Consider the following 20188-nt stretch of genomic DNA (forward strand, 5'->3'; position numbering starts at 1 on the left):
GGACATCCCCCAGGGAAAACCACTGTGGCACCCATTGAAGTACTCTGCCTTGCCAGAGCTTTTCTGTTGAATTGCCAAGGGTGAGATGGTGAAGAGTGTCTTTAAAAAACGACCAAAGCTGCAGGCTCCCTAACATTAGCGTACCTACCCAGAGAAAGGTACTTTCCCTTGTTATGCTCTGTCTTTGGACATTGGATAGTTTATCCCAATGTAATACAGAACCACCTCACCTGTCCTTCTGTCCTGTCCACCACCCTGACCAGGAAATAAGAAGAGGCCCCTGAGCTTCCACAGGAAATGGTACAAACACTGTGTACTAAAGCTCATGTGCTCTGCTTATGGGAGGGCTCTCAGCCCTTATTCAGAATCTCTTTACTCTTCCTTTACACATTAATTCTAACATACTAGAATATTGTTCCTGAACATATGTAAGGGTGAGAAGTTGGACTGCCTAGCAAGGCATGCCGAAGCAATGAGACATACCTATTAAAAAGAAGAAAATCATTCAAAGGAGGCCCAAGAGTTCTATGGGCTGTACCCCTTGGTATGGGGCTCTTGCATAATCATCCCCCACAAAAACTGACATTCACAATGACGAGCCTGATTCATCTGCAAAGTTTCAAATAACCTAGTGTCTGCTACTCAGTAAAGCAGGAAAATGTGTTGTGCGTTTTAGAAAGTTTTTGATTCTCAGGGTCAAAATGAGGAAAATGTTGATGCTGCAGTTGTCAGGAAAGGTCACCTGAAAGGTCCCATGGAGACTCTCACTCTTGCAAAGTTCTGCAAAGTAAGGAGTCCCTGTGTGCCAACTTGGGCATTTGTCCCATTGGCCACTTTCTGACACGGCTGTGTATTAGGCCTCTTCCCTATCTCCTTGTGGTCCAGATGATAGCCCGGCTAAAGTGAAGGGAGAGAGGCAGGAGTGTGGAGAGACTGAAGCTGCCGTCTATGGGAATAGTAACTGAAGACCACCAGCTCATGTGTAGCCCTGAAACTGAATTCTGAGGGAGCCCTCCGAGGTGAGGGCCGGGACATTTGGGCCAAATACAACAAATTAAGGAAAACTTCAGTAGTGTTTTGGACTGTCCCTCTTTCCCTTCTTAGAGTACAGTGCATGGTTGAGAGAGGGCTCTGAGAACTGCAGTCCAGAAGCCTATTGAATTTTCCTTCACTCAGCCTTTCTCAGATCCATTTGTCGGTGGAAATTTTGCAAGGGGGTACCTAACACACCTCTGAACCCAGTGGGACAGTAGCAGTTTGGGAATTACTGCTTGACATGTAGTCATTGCCCACATAATGGGTTGGGGGGGCACTAGGGAGCTTGGAGGGGGGCACTCTTGGCCCTGAAAGCTGCTATCAGGGAGGACAAGCAGCCCCTGCCCCTAAAACACAGCTCTTGGTATGCTGGCTTGAAGTGGGGGCTGAGACAAAGAACCAGGGCTTAGGAATGAAGCTCACGTGCCCCCTGTAGAAGCAGAGCACCCCTCCCTCCCCACACCAACCCTTGGCAGGCACAGCTCACGCACGAATCTCCTGTCTGTTTCAGCACACTGCCGCTGGTGCCGAGGGTGGAGGCCAGTCCCTGGTCTCACCTGGTTCCTGCCTAGAGGACTTTCGGGCCACCCCTTTCATCGAGTGCAGTGGTGCCCGAGGCACCTGCCACTACTTTGCAAACAAATACAGTTTCTGGTTGACCACAGTGGAGGAGAGGCAGCAGTTTGGGGAGTTGCCTGTGTCTGAAACGCTGAAAGCTGGGCAGCTCCACACTCGAGTCAGTCGCTGCCAGGTGTGTATGAAAAGCCTGTAGGGTGGCACCTGCCACTCTGCCCCTTGCCCTCCCCTGCCCCTCACAACAGTCACCTCACAAACCTGAATGGTCTGAAGAAGGAAGGCCTGAGCCCCTTTGCCTATCTGTCAAGTTGTACGTTGGAGTCTCATTTGGGCTAGACTACGGGACACTCGTCACCCCAGCTCTCGGGTCCAGAGAGATGAGCCCACCCTGCTGAGATCTGCTGTCCCGTTTCCGTCAAGCTGGTGCTACTGTTTGATTTGGATGATTGTGTGACTATTCATGGCTACCTCAGAAAGATTTGATGGGCCACCACTGCTAGCTTTCTCCTCACTGTCTCGATCGAAAAGCTCTCCCTAATCGCTAATCAGTCATTTCTTCATGTACAGAGGTCAGCACACATTATTTAGCTTCAACCAGAACCCAGTGTTTCCACACTTAAATTATCTAAGCGAATATTCATGGATGGCTCAAGTCTGCACAGGGCAAGTCCTCACTGTTCAAGGAGGCCCACTGTGTCTAGGCAGGCAAGAGAATTGAAATGAGGTGCTGCCACCCAGTAGCCCAGGGTGAGCTTTAGCTCTCTCTAGAATGAGCAAGACTGGGCCCCATATGGCCTAGGGAGGCTTGAAGTCCAGCTGCTGGGTGGTGGTCATTAATGGCATATGGTCCTAGTCAAACCGTTTCCTCCTTGCCAGCTCCCCCTCCAGCCAGAGACAGAGGACTTGGCCTGGTCCAAAGTAGAGCAGAGGATGCAACAAATGTGGCCAAGCCTATCAAAGGGAATGAGAATGACAGCCTTTTTTCCTGGGCCAGGAGTAGAGGTGTGGGTGGGTAAGGATGTGTGAATTTTGCTTTTGACTCCAGGAACACAAAGGTAAATCCCACATCCCAGTTTCTCAGAAGTCCCTGTTTACTCCAAATGCCATCCAGATGTGTGCAATGTGGCAAATTGAAGGTGCACAGTGTTGGTTTCCTTATATTCTGAGGATGTTAAAGACTTTCTGCTAAATGGTTGCCCAATTGCTCTTTCACAGGTAGCCTATTAAACTATTTTAATATGTTTTTTTAAACCTCATAAAAATCTAGCACACTCTTCTCTTGAGCAGTTAGCAGACCTGAAGCAAGCCTGAACTGGCTATGCAGTACACTGTATTCTGTTTGGGGGAATTTGTTTTAGCCATTTTCTTTAATTACCAGTTTCCCAGAACACTCTTAGCTATGTTGACATGAGGCAATTTCTTCCAGGTGATTCTGTTTCCTTAAGTATTATATAAACTGTGCCAATACAGACAAAGCATAATCAGTATAATCTGAATTATTATTATCTTCACCTCCTGAGTAATAAGCATGATGTCAGTTTTGTACATAGCAAATAAAATAAATGAAATCGGAACATGTGACTCTTTTGATGCTCTTTTATGAAAACTTTTCTAATGTCCATCTCACTGCAATTTATGAGTCCCTCTCAGAGCCTGAGAGATTTCTGTTACTGCCAAGTCGAACTCTATAAAAAAACACTGAGGCAGGAAAAAATTAGAAGATGATCAAAGTCAAAGGGCTGAAACAGTCCTCTAACGGTCAACAAACCCATTAGCTGCTTCAAGATAAGCCTATGCCTGCTTTTATCCCTGTCACATGCTAGAGTTCAACATATCAAAGCATGATGTAGGTTGATAAAAATAAATAAATTTTTTGAATTAAAAAAAGAGTTCAAGAAAGGCATTTTCATACTTCTGCAGCCTTAGGATCATTTGTAGATAAAATAAAAGAGAATGTTGGAGTCATTAAAAACAAATCCGAGCTCTGTGTGTGTGTGTGCATATATTTATATATGCATAAAATACATCCTCTGGGAGGATAAACAAGAAGTTAATACCACTGGGAATTTTCAAGGGAGGAACTGACCTATCAGAGAGAGAGTCAAGTCACTGAATATAATTTTATATCTTTTGAATTTTGAACCATTGGAATATACTGGGGAAAAAAGAAAAACGTGGAATCTAAGGAAACAAGTGAATTGGTTTGGTGCTAGCTTCCAGTTGTTGGCCTTCCTCAGGACTTGATTAAGGATTGGGGTGAAATGCAGGCAAGTTAAGGGAGCAAGGAAAGGAAAATGGGAAGATATGGCTGGGGCTTGAGGTTCATCCTCACAGGAAAGTGGTTAGCAAAGCTAATTTGATGAATACATGCTTTAAAACCTATTATGTTGCTATTCCTCAAATGGTTTGGAATTGTATATGATGCACAGATTAAGTGTGTAATTACCACATGAACAATTCTAAATATGGCTGTCAACCAAGTAGGGTATACTTCAAACACAATTTATTTTTAATTTACCAAACAAAAATCAACAATTTAAGTCACTGATTGGCAAGCTACAGCCTGCAGGCCAAACCCAGCCCTCCACCTGTTTTTGTAAATAAAGTTTTCTTGGATTATAGCCACACTCATTTACGTGCATATTGTCTATCGCTGCTTTTGCATGTCAACAGCAGAGTTGAGTAGATGTGACAAAGGCCACATGGCCTGCAAAGCCCAAAATATTTACCGTCTGGCCCTTTACAGAAAAAGTTTGCTGACCCCTGATTTAAGTGATCATGATTTAAGGACAGGGTGACATCTGACAAAAGTATCAGTAAGAATGGGGACAGTGACCCATTAAATAGTAAGATTCCCACAAATAGGAGGGAGATCTAGCAGTGTACATTTGACATCGTTTCTTTGACAAACATTTTGATATAAATTATAATTACTTAAACTACACAATCAAATAATTTAACAAGAACCTTTTCCTCCCTGATTCAGTCACTTTATTATTTGAGCAAGAGAACAGATTGCTTCTTAGTATTTAGTCCAAAAGAGGTCACATCTGAAAGGATGAAGAAGAACAGCTTAACCATCTTTTATCTGCTGGTGCTTGAAGCAAGCTGAGAGTTGCTGTCTGTCTTCTAGATGTCCATTTCCTCATTGCAGCAGCTGAAGACTTGCTGTAGCCATGTAAGACAAGCTGGGAAGCAATGAACTCCTTCTCATCTGTCTGCCTCTAGGCTCCATGATTGTTCTGTTTCTTTCCAGGGAAGGGTTACTGTCATTTGTTTTGTCTTGTTTTTCTGAGAAACAGTGATTGGCTCAGTCATGATTGCTATTGAGTTTGTATGCTATTGGCATATAGGCACTTGCTGACTAGAAAAGTTTTATGTAATAAGTTCATGTTTTTATGGTGCCAGATGGAAGACAGACCTTCAAGTTGAGTTCCCAGGATTCTACACACTCAGAATCTCAAAATCTTCCTCCAGATCAAACTCCTCCAGTTGCTCAGTAGAGTCAATGAATTCTGTCAGAATATGGAAATGAGTAAGAAGAAAAGCTTGACACTTGGGTTGAAGTGGTCAATCAATACATTACTCAGTAGTTAAGACTATGCATTTTTAATTGCTTTACTAAAGAAAGACTTGTGTGGAGGAGACTTACAATTAGAACTACTGCCAAGTATTAGAAATTCTCTATAAAGACTCAAAATAGCCAGACTTGTTAAATAAACCTAACGACAGTGATGTGGCCAAGGCTCTGCAAGCCCTTCAAGATACCTTTGAATTATCGATGGCCTCAATTTGCTATCCTGAACCAGACCCTGAAAAAGCAATCCTAGTCATCTTGATTTTGCATGGAACTTTTGCAACGAGCTCATTTTCTTCTTTTATCATTCTTTGAAATTGGTAAATATCAGCTCATCTGAAGATTAAAATAATCAGAAGCACCATTTTTTGATCACTCCAGCTGAGTAGAAATTTTACTGTCCACAGAAAGCATGGGCCACAATTCCTTCTTTCTCATAAAACAATTGCTATACATGGGTCTTCTAGCTGAGAGCCACTGAATAACAGCTTACCTGCCCCAGTGGTTGTCACTTCTGGCTTGGCTGGAGGTACAAAGGGAGGCCAGTGTGATGGATGTTTCTGAACTAATTCAAACATCCTTAAATTCTCCTTCAGAATTTCCTGGGGAGATACCGAAACAGTTTTAAATACTGCAGAGTCACATTTCTAATTGGCAATCTTTGACCCCAAATCCTGAGACAGTGGTCTGCTGGTTGCCAAGTGAAAATAGGGGCCTAGAAAATACATGCAACCTCTACTTGAACCATCAGAAGACCCAGCCATCTTCAATTCTAGATACTGTTTGGCCAGGAAGGAAGGACATTGCGGGGAGTATCTGATGAAGGCCAGCACTCACTGCCTATTCTCCATCATGAGGCATAGTTCCTGTGCCAGATGCATGGGTCCAGCTCACTTTAGGGGTGAGATGTTCCTGAAGCATTGGCTCCAAAGAAATGTCAGTTAGTCAAATTAAATCTGTCCCAAAAGACTATTGCTACATATTGGCACGGTTTCAGTGGCAGTCCAACATGTATGGTATATATCCTAATTTAAATGGCATAGTCTTAGCTGGGCATGGTGGCTTATGCCTGTAATCCCAGCACTTTGGAAGGCTGAGGTGGGCAGATCACCTGTGGTCAGGAGTTTGAGACCAACCTGGCCAATGTGGTGAAACCCTGTCTCTACTAAAAATACAAAAATTAGGCCAGGCGCGGTGGCTCACACTTGTAACCCCAGCACTTTGGGAGGCCGAGGCGGGCAGATCACGAGGTCAGGAGATCGAGATCATCTAGCCAACATAGTGAAACCCCGTCTCTACTAAAAATACAAAAAATTAGCCCGGTGTGGTGGCGGGCGCCTGTAGTCCCAGCTACTCCAGAGGCTGAGGCAGGAGAATGGCGTGAACCTGGGAGGTGGAGCTTGCAGTGAGCGGAGATCATGCCACTGCACTCTAGCCTAGGTGACAGAGCGAGACTTTGTCTCAAAAAAAAAAAAATTAGCTGGGTGTGGTGGTAGGCGCCTGTAATCCCAGCTACTCGGGAGGCTGAGGGAGGAGAATCGCTTGAACCTGGGAGACGGAGGTTGCAGTGCGCCCAGATCCCGCCACCACACTCCAGCCTGGGTGACAGAGCGAGACATTGTCTCAAAAAATAATAATAATAAAATAAAATAAAAGGCATAGTCTTACCAGAAAATTCTCATTCCACCTTTAAATGTGACATAAATACAGCTTTGCTGCATTCTAAAATGTAAGTATTGCCTTTAGAAAATAATTCTCTATTAATGAGATAAAACATTAAGTTTCATCACCAAAAATATCACTCCCTTGACATGCTAAGGATACTTCAAACCAAAATTTTTGTTCAGTTCCCCCAAAGTTATGCACAATTCCCCACACCTGATAGTTTCTTTGTTGCCTTAGTTTCTTTCTCTTGCAGTAAAGTCATATCAGAGTAGGATTTTTTTTTTACTATGAAAAACAATCTTGAAAAGGAATAAAATTGAGTGACTTCATTTTTCAGACTAAGAAAAACATATAGCTTTACCTTCTGAACAAGGCTACACCAGTTATCAAAGTCTTTTTCTTCTTTGCAGAAAAATCCCTTAGGGAAAAGCAAAAGAACACAACTTAGAATTACCCTTGGTATTGCACAATGGAGCTGTTGGCCCAGAATTAGGATGTGGGCCAGTCTCTGTGGATGTGACTTCCCAGCAATAAAGGAGGAAGACTGCCTGGGCTTCTCTCTCTCCTAACTCATTCCCTTACCCAGACATACACATCACTCTCTCAAGTCTTGATCTCATTCTCACCCTTGCTCTCTGTCCCTTTCCCTCTTTCCTCATGCTGTGAGATATTTTAACTTGAAGATCATCTTCAAAGTGTAGGGTTAATTCCATTACTTTCAGTGTACAAAAATACACATCTCCAAAGAACATTCAATTAAGCCAACAAACAAAAGCCAAATAGTACTTTTAGCTAGAGGCAATACTTAAGAAGCTGGCATTGACTTTCAGGAAGTTATCTATGAGAATAGACAGAACCACCAGTCTGCGGTTTCTCAACCACAAAGCCATCCCAGAGAAGTGAAAGAATGGTTCACAGGAGGAGGACTCGCAGCTCTTGGTCACTAGTATACTGACAATTGGATTAAACTGGAGGAGAGGATGCAGACAGGACTCAGAACCACTGGCTACTTCACAGGCAGATGCCCCTTCAGCGTGTGTAGACACCAATCATACTTCTGGCGGAAAACCCTGCAGCTTCCTAGATTGTGTGCACCCAGGGCATCTTGCTCCCTTATCTCTCCCTAGTGATATCCCATCTTCCTCCCTGTGCCTGGGTAGCAATAATTTGAGGACAAGAAGGAAACGGGGGAAAGATGATGATAATTAACATTTACAGAATGCTTACAATGTGCCAGGCCCAGTGCTAAGTGCCTTACATGCACTGCACCTCATACAATCCCATAAGGAAGGAACTATTGTTTTCCTCATGTTAGAGATAAGAAGACTGAGGCTCAGAAAGATTCACTCCTCCTAAGTGCGTAGCTAGTGATATGGTTTGGCTGTGTCCTCACCCAAATCTCATCTTGAATTGTAATAATCCCCATGTGTCAAGGGTGGGACCAGGTAGAGATAACTGAATCATGGGGGTGGTTTCCCCCATACCGTCCCTGTGGTAGTGAATAAGGCTCATGAGATCTGGTTTTATAAATGGGAGTTTCCCTGCATAAGCTCTCTTGCCTGCCACCATGTAAGACACCCCTTTGCTCTTCCTTCATCTTCCACCATGATTGGGAGGCCTCCCCAGCCATGTGGAACCGTTAGTCAACTAAACGTCTTTCCTTTGTAAATTACCCAGCCTCAGGTATGTCTTTATTAGCAGTGGGAGAACAGACTAATACAGTTAGTAAGTGGCAGAGCCAAGATTCCAACTGGAGCAGTTTGGCTTCAGGGTCCATTCCTTCCCCACTATACTCTACTGCCTCTAATGCAGATAGTGAGCAAACATACTCTTGCCTCCCTACCTAGCAATCTGGATAACTCCCAGGGAACCAATCTGTACACATCGTATCTCCTGGCCCACTCAACCTATGAATACCCACCAGTGCAACTGAAGGATCCAGGTTCAGGATGTTCATTCGCTGTGGGGACTGCAGGCAATGGAAAGTCTGGTCATTAACCGTTCCATTCTCTTCAGTGTCGACAAAGGTCTGGGTTGTGTGAGGGTCCAAGAAGATGAGCTCATCACCTGTTTTGAAGGAGATATGCTTAACCTTCAAAGGACTACCGGTCCTGGCCCCACTGCTATCATTGGGAGAAGGCACTCTGGTTCTCTTAACCCCTCCCTTGGTGACAATGAGAATGGAATGACAGAAAGCCTGAAGCCAGGGTGAGCATGATTAAAGGAAGCCACTTGCACCCAAATCTGATCATTCAATGAGAAGACGTGCCCTACCATTTATATCTCCTCAAAGTCCAAGTCCAAAATGGAAAGTGACAGGTTTGAGAAAATGTGGGAATGAGAGACCACAGATGGCATGGCAGGCTCTGTGAGCAGCAGTAACAAAGAGGTGGTAGGTGGGGTCACCAGGTCACGGGCCCAGGTACCATCAGGGAGCTTTCTGCCTCTTTTGACATTGGAAAGCATCTCAGGCTAGACCGCTGGTTCTTAGCCCCACGCTCAGAGAGCACCTCTGGTAAGGGAGGAGGTCCTGACCTTCAAAAGAAATGCTGACTTTTTATGGAATGGGAATGCTGACTCTTTATGGATGAGAAACCAGTGAGCTGACTTCGGGTCCTGATTAGCCAGTAAGCTAGTACTTATTAGCAAGTTAGTAAGTTTCTGTCAGAAAGCACTGCCTTTGTCACATTAACATCAGTACAGATACCGCTCACTTGGAAAATGCACTTTGAGATGACTGACTTTGACACAAGAGATATAGTCTATGCTTCATTAAATTGAAAAAGTCTAGGCCCAAAATGACATGGGAGGAGTTTAGGATAATAAAATGTCTGCTTTGACCTGATATTCAAAGGGCCGAGGGTCCCTCTACTGTTCATCAGCCACAGGCTGAGGCGGCAAAAGTGCCTACGAGGTACCCCAGCCTCGTTGTTGGGGCCTGAAGGCCATCTGGTTCTCTGTATGCTCAGCTACATCAGGTGAGCAAGGAGAGATCTACCTGCTGCCAAAGACTGGGGTAGGGAGGGATGCCCCAAAGACTCCCTCTGAAATGGTATCCAGGATTGTGTTGGGCACATCCACATGTTTCTTTTGGCAAGGAATATGTTTGTTTCTGAAGTCTCTTGAAAGGTTTAACATTTTTCTATCATAAGCCAAGGACAAACCACTTAATTCACTCTGTCTTAATTTTCTTGTTTTTAAACTAGGGTCATTGGGCCTGTTCTACTTGCCTCATGGTATATTACAAGGACCAGAAGATTTCACCTCTGTGAAATGCTTAAAACACAACACAAATAGAAAGTGGCCAGAGAATTATTTTACTGAAAATCAACAGTATTTCCCTACAAATGTATGGTTAAGAGTATATAGAAATCAATCCCCCCATATGGCTTGCTTTATGAAAGTCAAGGTAGATATTTTTCCCCTAGACCACAGGTAGGCAAGATCAGTGATATCGAAAAAGCCACAGATTACACTAAAGAGCAACCAAGATGGCTAGAAGGAAGCCTACCTAAGACCACAGAAGGGTCTGAGGGAAAGGAAGTTGTAGGCAAGAAAATAGAAAGCCAAAACAGGTTTAGAACTGAGTCATCTGCTGGGATGTTTGGAGTTAAGGTGTTGGGAATAATAACATCTTCTCTGACTCTGACTTGGACCTTTTCCCATGGGTGGTATGTCTGTGTGTGTGGATGTGCATGGAGTGGAGCTTTACGAGCTGCATCTTTTTTTTTTTTTTTTTTTTTTTTTTTTGAGACAGGGTCTCCCTCTGTGTGCTGGTTAATACTGAGTGTCAACTTGACTGGATTGAAGGATGCAAAGTATTGATCCCAGGTGTGTCTGCAAGGGTGTTGCCAAAGGAGATTAACATTTGAGACAGTGGGCTAGGAAAGGCAGACCCATCCTTAATCTGGGTGGGCACAATCTAACCAGTTGCCAGGGTGGCAGGCAGAAAAATGTGAAAAAGAGAGACGGCCCTAGCCTCCTAGCCTACATCTTTCTCCCATGCTGGATGCTTCCTGCCCTCAAACATTGGACTCCAAGTTCTTCAGTTTTAGAACTCAGACTGGCTGTCCTTCCTCCTCAGCCTGCAGATGGTCTATTGTGGGACCTTGTGATCATGTGAGTTAATACTTAATAAACTCATATATGTATATATATACAGTATTATATAAATGGAATATATATATTATATAAATATTCCATTAGTTCTGTCCCGCTAGAGAATCCTGACTGATACAGATTTTGGTACCAGGAGTTGTTCTAGAGGAACAGAATATTAGGATGGAGTTCTTTCATTGGTTTGGGGGTTTCTGGAGCTGGCTACTTAATATGATTAGACCCAAAAATGCTAAGGACTCTACTTCTAATAGTATAGGGAATACTGATAGTCCTTGGTGTGGACTGTTTAGATAGTTATGCAAAATAATGCATTTGACACACCTGAATCATCGCTCATGAGAGGCAAGGAGTTCAGTGACTATACAAAATACAATTGACCATACGTGGAAAGCCAAGGAACATAATGAAGCTGGTTGGTTGCTCCTAAGTTCAGTGGACAAAGTGATGAAAGAAAATGAACTCAGGGATTCTAACTCCAGGCTTCAGAAGCAGATATTCAACCTAAAATCTGCTAAGATTGCCCTAAGTGAGAGTCTTATCTCCTGTAGAGAAAGAGCTGAAATTGTGGAAAAACAGACACAAGCTCTTATCATGCGAGTGGCTGGCCTGCAACAAAAGATGCAGCACAGCCTCGCCAGGTGTCTACTGTTAAAGTGAGGGCATTGATTGGAAAAGAATGGGACCCTGCAACTTGGAATGGGAATGTGTGGGTGGACCCTGATGAAGCTGGGGACACTGAGTTTGTAAACTCTGATGAACTTTTTTTGCCAGAAGAAACAGCTTCCCCATCTCCAGTAGTGGCAACATCCCCTCCCTGACCCATGCTGTCATCAGCCTTTCCACTTTTGACTGAGGAGATAAACCCTGCGCTGCCTGAAGCAACAGTGATGGCCTCCCCGAGGCAGTTGCCAGGCAAGATAATGTGGATTCTCCTCAGGAGCCACCCCCAACACCTCTGTTTGCTTCCAGACTTTAGACTAAAGTCCTGGTGGGCTCCTGGAGGTGAGATTGAGAGTGTGACCCATGAGGAGGTGCACTATACTCAAAAAGAACTGATTGAGTTTTCTAATTTATATAAACAGAAACCTAGAGAACAGGCATGGGCACGGATATTAAGGGTCTGGGATAATGGCGGAAGGAACACAGAGTTGGATCAGGCTGAATTTATTGATTTGGGCCCACTATGTTAGAGACTGCATTTAATGTTTCAGCTCGGGGAGTTAAAAAAGGTTCTAAATAGCTTATCTGCTTGGTTAGCTGAAATATGGATTAAAAGATGGCCCACTGTGAGCGAGATGAAAATGCCTGATCTCCCTTGGTTTTATGTAAAGGCTTAGGGAGATTGGGATGGTGGAGTGGATTAGTCACTTCAGACCTATTCACCCCAGCTGAGAGAGTCCAGAAGATATACCCTTGACCAATGCCTTGCAAAATAGATTTGTGAGGGCAGCACCTGCATCTTCGAAGAGTACTATAATTGCTCTTCTCTGTATGTCAGATCTAACAGTGGGAACTGCAGTCACTCAACTACCAACTTTAAATATAATGGGAATAATTGGATCCTGAGGTGGCAGGGGCCAAGTGGCAGAACTCAACCATCAAAGGCAAGGTGGGCGTAGCTACCGTAATGGACAGCAGAGTCAAAGCAATAGTCTGACTATTGCTTTCAGACTACTGCAATCAGAACAGTCTGACTCGTGTAGAGCTCTGGCATTGGCTAATTATTCATGGTGTTCCTAGAAGTGAAATTGATAGGAAGCCTACTGCATTCCTACTTAATTTATATAAGCAGAAAACTTCTAGGTCAAATGCACAAAAGACTAATTTGAATTACAAAAACAGAGACTCACAGCCCATCCATCAATTTCCAGACTTGAGCCAGTTTACAGACCCAGAACCCCCTGAATGAAGGGGAGGCCAGGTCCCCTTGAGGAAGGACCTCACTATATTACTGACAATTTATGCAGTGAATCGTTCTCCCATCCTTCCCCAAGGAGACCTCCGGCCTTTTAGTAGGGTAACTGTGCAATGGGAAAAGAGAAATGATCAGATATTTTGGGGCCTACTGGACACTGGCTCTGAGCTGACATTGATTCCAGGGAACCCAAAACATCATTGTGGTCCTCCAGTTAAAGTAGGGGCTTATGGAGGTCAGGTAATCAATGGTGTTTTAGCTCAGGTGTGACTTACAATGGGCCCAGTGGGTCCCCAGACTCATCCCATGGTCATTTCCCCAGTGCCAGAATGCATAATTGGCATAGACATACTTAGCAGCTGGCAGAACCCCTACATTGGCTCCCTGACTGGTAGGGTGAGGGCTATTATGGTGAGAAAGGTCAAATGGAAGCCATTAGAGCTTCCTCTACCTAGGAAAACAGTAAATCAAAAACAATATTGCATCCCTTGAGGGAGTGCAGAGATTAGTGCCACCATCAAGGACCTGAAAGACACAGAGGTGGTGATTCCCACCACATCCCAGTTCAACTCTCTCATTTGGCCTGTGCAGAAGACAGATGGATCTTGGAGAATGACAGTGGATTACTGTAAGCTTAACCAAGTGGTGACTCCAATTGCAGCTGCTGTACCAGATGTAGCTTCATTGCTTGAGCAAATTAACGCATCTCCTGGTACCTGGTATGCAGCCATTGACTTAGCAAATGCCTTTTTCTCCATTCCTGTCCATAAGGCCCACCAGAAGCAATTTGCCTTCAGCTGGCAAGGCCAGCAATATATCTTTACTGTCCTACCTCAGGGGCATATGAACTCTTCGTCTTTGTGTCATAATCTTATTTGGAGAGACCTTGATTGCTTTTCACTTCCACATTGGTCCATTACATTGATGACATTATGCTGATTGGATCCAGTGAGCAAGAAGTAGCAAACACACTGGATTTATTGGTAAGACATTTGCCAATAATTTATTTCCCAGAGGATGGGAAATAAATCTGACTAAAATTCAGAGACCTTCTACCTCAGTAAAGTTTCTAGGGGTCCAGTGGTATGGGGCCTGTCAAGATATTCTTTCTAAGGTGAAGGAAAAGTTGCTGCAATTGGCCCCTCCTGCAACCAAGAAAGAGACACAATGCCTGCTGGGCCTATTTGGATTTTGGAGGCAACACATTTCTCATTTGGGTGTGTTACTCTGGCCCATTGAAGGGAAATCTTTCCAGTGGGCATAACTTCGAGCAGTGCACCTGATTGTGCACTTTGCATGGAAGGAGAAATGGCCACATGTGCGATTATATACTAATTCATGGGCTATAGTCAATGGTTTGACTGGATGGTCAGGGACTTGGAGGAAGCATGATTGGGAAATTGATGCCAAATTTGGGGAAGAGATATGTGGATGGACCTCTCTGAGTGGTCAAAAACTATGAAGATATTTGTATGCCATGTGAGTACTCACCAATGAATGACCTCAGCAGAGGAGAATTTTAATAATCAAGTAGATAGGATGACCCATTCTGTGGACACCACTCAGCCTCTTTCCCCAGCTACCCATGTCATCACCCAATGGGCCCATGAACAAAGTGGCCATGGTGGCAGGGATGGAGGTTACACATGGGTTCAGCAACATGGACTTCCACTCACCAAGGTTGACCTGGCTACGGGTGCTGCTGAGTGCCCAATTTGCCAGCAGCAGAGACCAACACGGAGCCCTCAATATGGCACCATTCCTCGGGGTGATCAGCCAGCTATCTGGTGGCAGGTTGATTATATTGGGCTTCTTCCAGCATGGAAAGGGCAGAGATTTATTCTCACTGGAATAAATTTAGTCTACATATGGGTTTACCTATCCTGTACGCAATGCTTCTGCCAAGATTCCCATCCATGGACTCACAGAATGCCTTATCCACCATCATCGTATTCCACACAGCTCTGACCAAGGTACTCACTTTATGGCTAAGAAAGTGTGGCAGTGGGCTCATTCTCATGGAATTCACTGGTCTTACCATGCTTCCCATCAGCCTGAAGCAGCTGGATTGATAGAATGGTGGATTTCATTTTGAAGTTACAATTACAATGCCAACTAGGTGACAATACTTTGTAGGGCTGGGGCAAAGTTTTCCAGAAGGCTGTGTAAGCTCTGAATTGGCATTCAATATATGGTACTCTTTCTCTCATAGCCGGGATTCACAGGTCCAGGAATCAAGGGGTGGAAGTGGAAGTGGCACCACTCACCATCGGCCCTAGTGATCCATTAGCAAAATTTTTGCTTCCTGTTCCCCTGACATTAAGTTCTGCTGGCCTAGAGGTCTTAGTCCCAGAGGAAGAAATGCTGCCACCAGGAGACACAACGATTCCATTAAATCAGAAGTTAAGATTGCCACGTGGATACTTTGGGCTCCTCTTACCTTTACATCAACAGGCTAATAAGGGAGTTACAGTGTTGGCTGGGGTGACTGACTCGGACTACCAAGATGAAATCAGTCTACTGCCCCACAATGGAGGTAAGAAAAAGTATGCATGGAATACAGGAGATCCATTTGGGTGTCTCTTAGTATTACCATGCCCTGTGATTAAGGTCAATGGGAAACTACAACAGCCCAATCCAGGCAGGACTACAAATGGCCCAGACCCTTCAGGAATGAAGTTTGGGTCACTCCACCAGGAAAAAAAACCATGACCTGCTGAAGTGTTTATTGAAGGCAAAGGGAATACAGAATGGGTAGTAAAAGAAGGTAGTCATCAATACTAGCTGCGACCACATGACCAGCTACAGAAACGAGGACTGCAATCGTCATGAATATTTCCTCCTTCTTTTGTTAAAAACATGTTTGCGCATGTATACACTTGTACTCAGAAGATATTCTCATTTTATATCCTTTCTCCTTTATCATGTGACATAAGATTTATTGACTTCACATCAGCATTTAAGTATTGTTAAGTTTACGTAATAGTATTTGGGTTGGGGATTGGTGCGTGTCCAGTTGTACGAAGGATAGTTGTATTATGTTAGACAAATTATGACCTTATTATTGTCTTTATTTGAAGATGATGTATGATCTCAGGAGATGTATATGTGTACCAGTTGACAAGGGGTGGACTTGTGATGGTTAATACTGAGTGTCCACTTGATTGGATTGAAGGAGACAAAGTACTGATCCTGGGTGTGTCTGTGAGGGTGTTGCCAAAGCAGATTAACATTTGAGTCAGTGGGCTGGGGAAGACAGACCCACTCTTAATCAGGTGGGCACAATCTAACCAGCTGCCAGGGCAGCAGGCAGAAAAATGTGAAAAACAGAGATGGGCCTAGCCTCCCAGCCTACATCTTTCTCCACGCTGGATGTTTCCTGCCCTCAAACATCAGACTCCAAGTTCTTCAGTTTTGGAAGTCAGACTGGCTGTCCTTGCTCCTCAGCCTACAGACGGCCTATTGTGGGACCTTGTGATCATATGAGTTAATACTTAATAAACTCCCCTTTATATATGTGTGTGTGTGTGTCTCTGTGTGTGTATGTTATATACACAGAGACACACACATATATATACACATATATATGTATATATATTCCATTAGTTCTGGCCCTCTAGAGAACCCTGACTAATACGATCTGTCACCCAGGCTGGAGTGCAGTGGCACTATCTTGGCTCACTGCAGCCTTGACCTCCTGGGCTCAAGCAATCTGCTTGGAAGTAATCCCCATCTCAGCCTCCCAAGTAGCTGAGTCTATAGGCGTACACCACCACATCCAGCTAATTTTTTGTATGTTTGGTATAGACGGCATTTCACCATGTTGCCCAAGCTGGTCTCGAACTCCTGAGCTCAGGCGATCCACCAGCCTTGGCCTCCCAAAGTGCTGGGATTACAAGTGTGGGCCACCGCACCCAGCCACAAGCTGCATCATTTCTGAGAGTGCTTATAAGACATACAGTACACTTAGGTAATGGCCTCTAGCTCCATCCATGTTGCTGCAGAGGACATGATTTCATTACTTTTTATGGCTACATAGTATTCCATGGTGTATATAACACATTTTATTTATCTATTTTATATATTTATATATAAAATATATAATACTTTGTATATGCATATGTAATACATTATATGTATTTTATATATACATTTTATTTATTTTATATATTTTATACATTTATTTTATATATTTTTATATATACATTTATTTATATATACAATGTATTTTATATATACATTCATACATTTTATATATTTATAAAATGTATATGTAATACTTTGTATATGTATATGTAATACATTTTATATATTTTTAATATATATTTTTAATATATAAAATGTATGTGTAAGTATGTATATATATGTATAAATGTGTGTGTGTGTATATATATATGTGTGTGTGTAGAAAGAGAGATAATACACTTTGCAGAGTCTCTGGAATGGGACAACTATTTAGAAAATGGCAACTTGCATCTCTTCCCTCGCTTCAGACATTCTGCCAATCTGGACCACTCAACCTCAAACAGTAAGGGTGTGAGTCAGAAAAGGGGAGTTGGAGGGACTTAAAGCCCTCAAGTGAAGTTTGCACAAAGGACTTATAAAAGTTAACAGGCAAATGGGCACTATGTGAACCTCTGTCTTGGGGTATTAAATAACTGAGGATTGCCCACATCTTTTTAATGAGTAGTCAAACTTCACAAAAGCTACCCTGACCCAGTGGCCTCAAGAAACAGGACGGCTACACCACCTTGGAGAAATTCTCTGGAGGTAACTTGGGATAGGGAGGCCAGGGCACCCAGGAATCACATACACTATTCACTGAGATTCCTCCAAAGTTATTTTCTAATCTGTTTCAAAGTTGTCCTCAAACACTGTTGTGGACTGAATGTTTACGTCTCCCTAAAATTCATATGTTGAAATCCTAATCCCCAATATGATGGTACTAGGGAGTGGGGCCTTTGGGAGGTGATTTAGTCATGAGGGTGGAGCCCCTATGAATGGATTAGTGCCTTCATAAAAGAGACTCCAGAAAGCTCCTTTGCCTCTTCTGCCATGTGAGGACACAGCAAGATAACAGCCATCTATTAACCAGGAAGTGGGCTCTCACCAGACACCGAATCTGCCAGTGCCTGGATCTTGGACCTCTAGAACAGTGAGACATTTGAGGTCCTTGGTACACAAGGTAACAGTGCCTCTAGAACAGTGAGACATAAATTTCTGTTGTTTATAAAGCCACCTCGTCTATACTATTCTGTTATAGCCGCCTGAAGGGACTAAGTCAAGCACGAACAACTGGAAACCTATTTCTTGCAACATTTTCTTTGAACCCACGTGCTTAGGAACAGAGGGCATCTGATTTTGCAGAACTCCAAATACTAGGTTTTATACTTAGAAAAATAAAAGCCTTTACAGGCTCTACATTTTCCATTTAGCTGTAATTCAACCAATAGATAGCAGCATTAGAGAAAACAGAGGCAGCTGTGCAATCCCTGTGCCCCGCCCCCTGACCCCCGCCCCCCGCCAACCTAAAGAGAGGAAGAAGGGGCTGGCAAAGGAAAGAGGTGTTGGGGTCAAGCAAGGTGCAGCCACCTTTCACTGACTGTCCTATATGCCTGGCTGAACGCTTTACTGTAAGGTGACAATAGGGTGAGTCAGGCATTAACCCTATTTTACATAAGAGGAACCTGAGACTGAATACTGGTATCTTTTTCCTGAAGTCACACAGTAGCAAATGGGGGATTGGCATGCAAAGCCAGGTGTGTCTGTTCCCATCCCACCTCACCCCCTGAATGTCCAAGAGGAGATGTGTTGGGGAGGATGACTAAGGCCATCTCTGCCCTGTCCTTTGCACATGCCCTCATGCCATTCCCTTGTAACTCCTGTAGCTCTCCTTTCTTTGTCAACCAATCTGAGCTCATAACTTTCTTGAGGCCAAGTCTCAGACCATCCCACCCCTGCAACAGGTGTCCTGTACCAAATTTTCCTGGCCACATCACTCTCTAACACATGCTCTTCAACACTAACCAGGTATTTAGGCCCTGGTATGCAAAGTATGGTCTGTGGACCAGCAGCATCGGCACCACCTAGTTAGAAATGCAGACTCTCAGGCCCCACCCAAGACCTACTGAACCTGCACTCCAATAGGCTCTCAAGGTGATTCTTGTGCATGCTAAAGCTTCAGAAGCACTAGGCTAGCTTACCTTGTGTACCAAGGACCTCAAATGTCTCTGGTCATAGTTAGTGAGTCAAGAGACTGGGTTTCCAGAGGTGCCTTCCTATGCAGGCAATGTTGGGCTGCTTGCTCGGGTCCACATTAAGAGGTTAGTGGTTTTAAGGCTTAGTCCCCATTCTCGGGAAAAGGATACTTCTGTCTTTGCCTCCTCTAATTCCCACCCTGTCACAGCTCTGAACAATGAGCCAGCAGGCCCTAATAAGAGAGATATTGGCAAAGTCAAGGGATTGAAATTCCACCACCCTGGGCCCCACAGGCAGGAGAGAGATGTGCTGGAGCAATGCTGTGACCTTGGGGCTATCCAGTGGGAAAGCAATGGAACCATCTTATCAAGAAGCAAGGAAGTAAAGGCATTGAAATTGGACCTGCTTTCCGTCAGGCACACAGAAACATAACTCTCCATTACTTAGGCTGGAGACAGAAGGAGTTGACCAGAGGCCGTGGCATCCCTGGGCTAGATGGGAACCCACTAACTGGAATTGCCTGGTCTCCCGTGCAAACCTTGTCCCCATGCCCTCCCATAGCCCATGATGACTTACTTGTGATTCCTCCTTTCTTACCTAAGAATCCTATGAAATAATACGCGTTATTTGGTTTTCCTCCTAATGCCCCTAAAGACTGTGGCATCTTAAAACATTCCTGGAGAGAAAGAGAATGCAAGATTCTCAACTCACTTGTGGACTGCTGCTCACGGATCTCTGTGCTGAGATGGCGGTGTGATGGGCAGGCAGCAATGGGCTCGGGGAAAGAAGTGACTTACTTTGAATGCATCAACATAGACAGGATTGATTTGGTTTATGCCCAGGCGAAGGGGCACAATGAGCAGCAGGGGCTTCCAGGCTGGGCAGTGGGCAGAGGTGCCCTTACTCTGGTTTGAAGCAGTCAAATAATCGAGAGGCCTGTCACCAGCTGTGTCAGCACTCAAGGGAAGGACACGGCACATTTTTTCTAGAAATGGAAGAACAGAAAATTGGATAAGTAAGGAGTCTTCAGCCCTAGAAGATACTCCAATATCAAAACTAAGGGGAACCTCACATGCCCCCCACCCTGCCTAGAAGGCCCTCTC

At 44.1% G+C, this 20188-nt stretch overlaps 2 protein-coding genes across 11 annotated transcripts in view; one reads left to right on the forward strand and one right to left on the reverse strand.

Moving 5' to 3' along the window:
* Positions 1-2122, forward strand: part of COL4A6 (collagen type IV alpha 6 chain) — a 300057-nt gene extending 297935 nt beyond the window's left edge. For all 8 annotated transcript variants that reach the window (XM_073013472.1, XM_073013471.1, XM_073013473.1 and 5 more), the window contains one exon: positions 1547-2122. In XM_073013472.1, coding sequence (XP_072869573.1) covers positions 1547-1807 — 261 coding nt within the window. In that variant the 3' untranslated portion in view covers positions 1808-2122. The remainder of the gene's footprint in view (positions 1-1546) is intronic.
* Positions 2123-4097: 1975 nt separating this feature from the next.
* The window catches only part of ATG4A (autophagy related 4A cysteine peptidase), a 72324-nt gene continuing 56233 nt past the window's right edge, over positions 4098-20188 (reverse strand). For all 3 annotated transcript variants that reach the window (XM_007992524.2, XM_037989013.2, XM_007992523.3), the window contains exons 8-13: positions 19883-20070; positions 19683-19761; positions 8775-8920; positions 7215-7271; positions 5682-5790; positions 4098-5126 (exon numbers count right to left, since the gene is read on the reverse strand). In XM_007992524.2, the coding sequence (XP_007990715.1) occupies positions 5056-5126; positions 5682-5790; positions 7215-7271; positions 8775-8920; positions 19683-19761; positions 19883-20070 (650 nt within the window). In that variant the 3' untranslated portion in view covers positions 4098-5055. The remainder of the gene's footprint in view (positions 5127-5681; positions 5791-7214; positions 7272-8774; positions 8921-19682; positions 19762-19882; positions 20071-20188) is intronic.

The sequence above is a fragment of the Chlorocebus sabaeus genome, chromosome X (assembly GCF_047675955.1).
Source record: "Chlorocebus sabaeus isolate Y175 chromosome X, mChlSab1.0.hap1, whole genome shotgun sequence".
Taxonomy (NCBI): domain Eukaryota; kingdom Metazoa; phylum Chordata; class Mammalia; order Primates; family Cercopithecidae; genus Chlorocebus; species Chlorocebus sabaeus.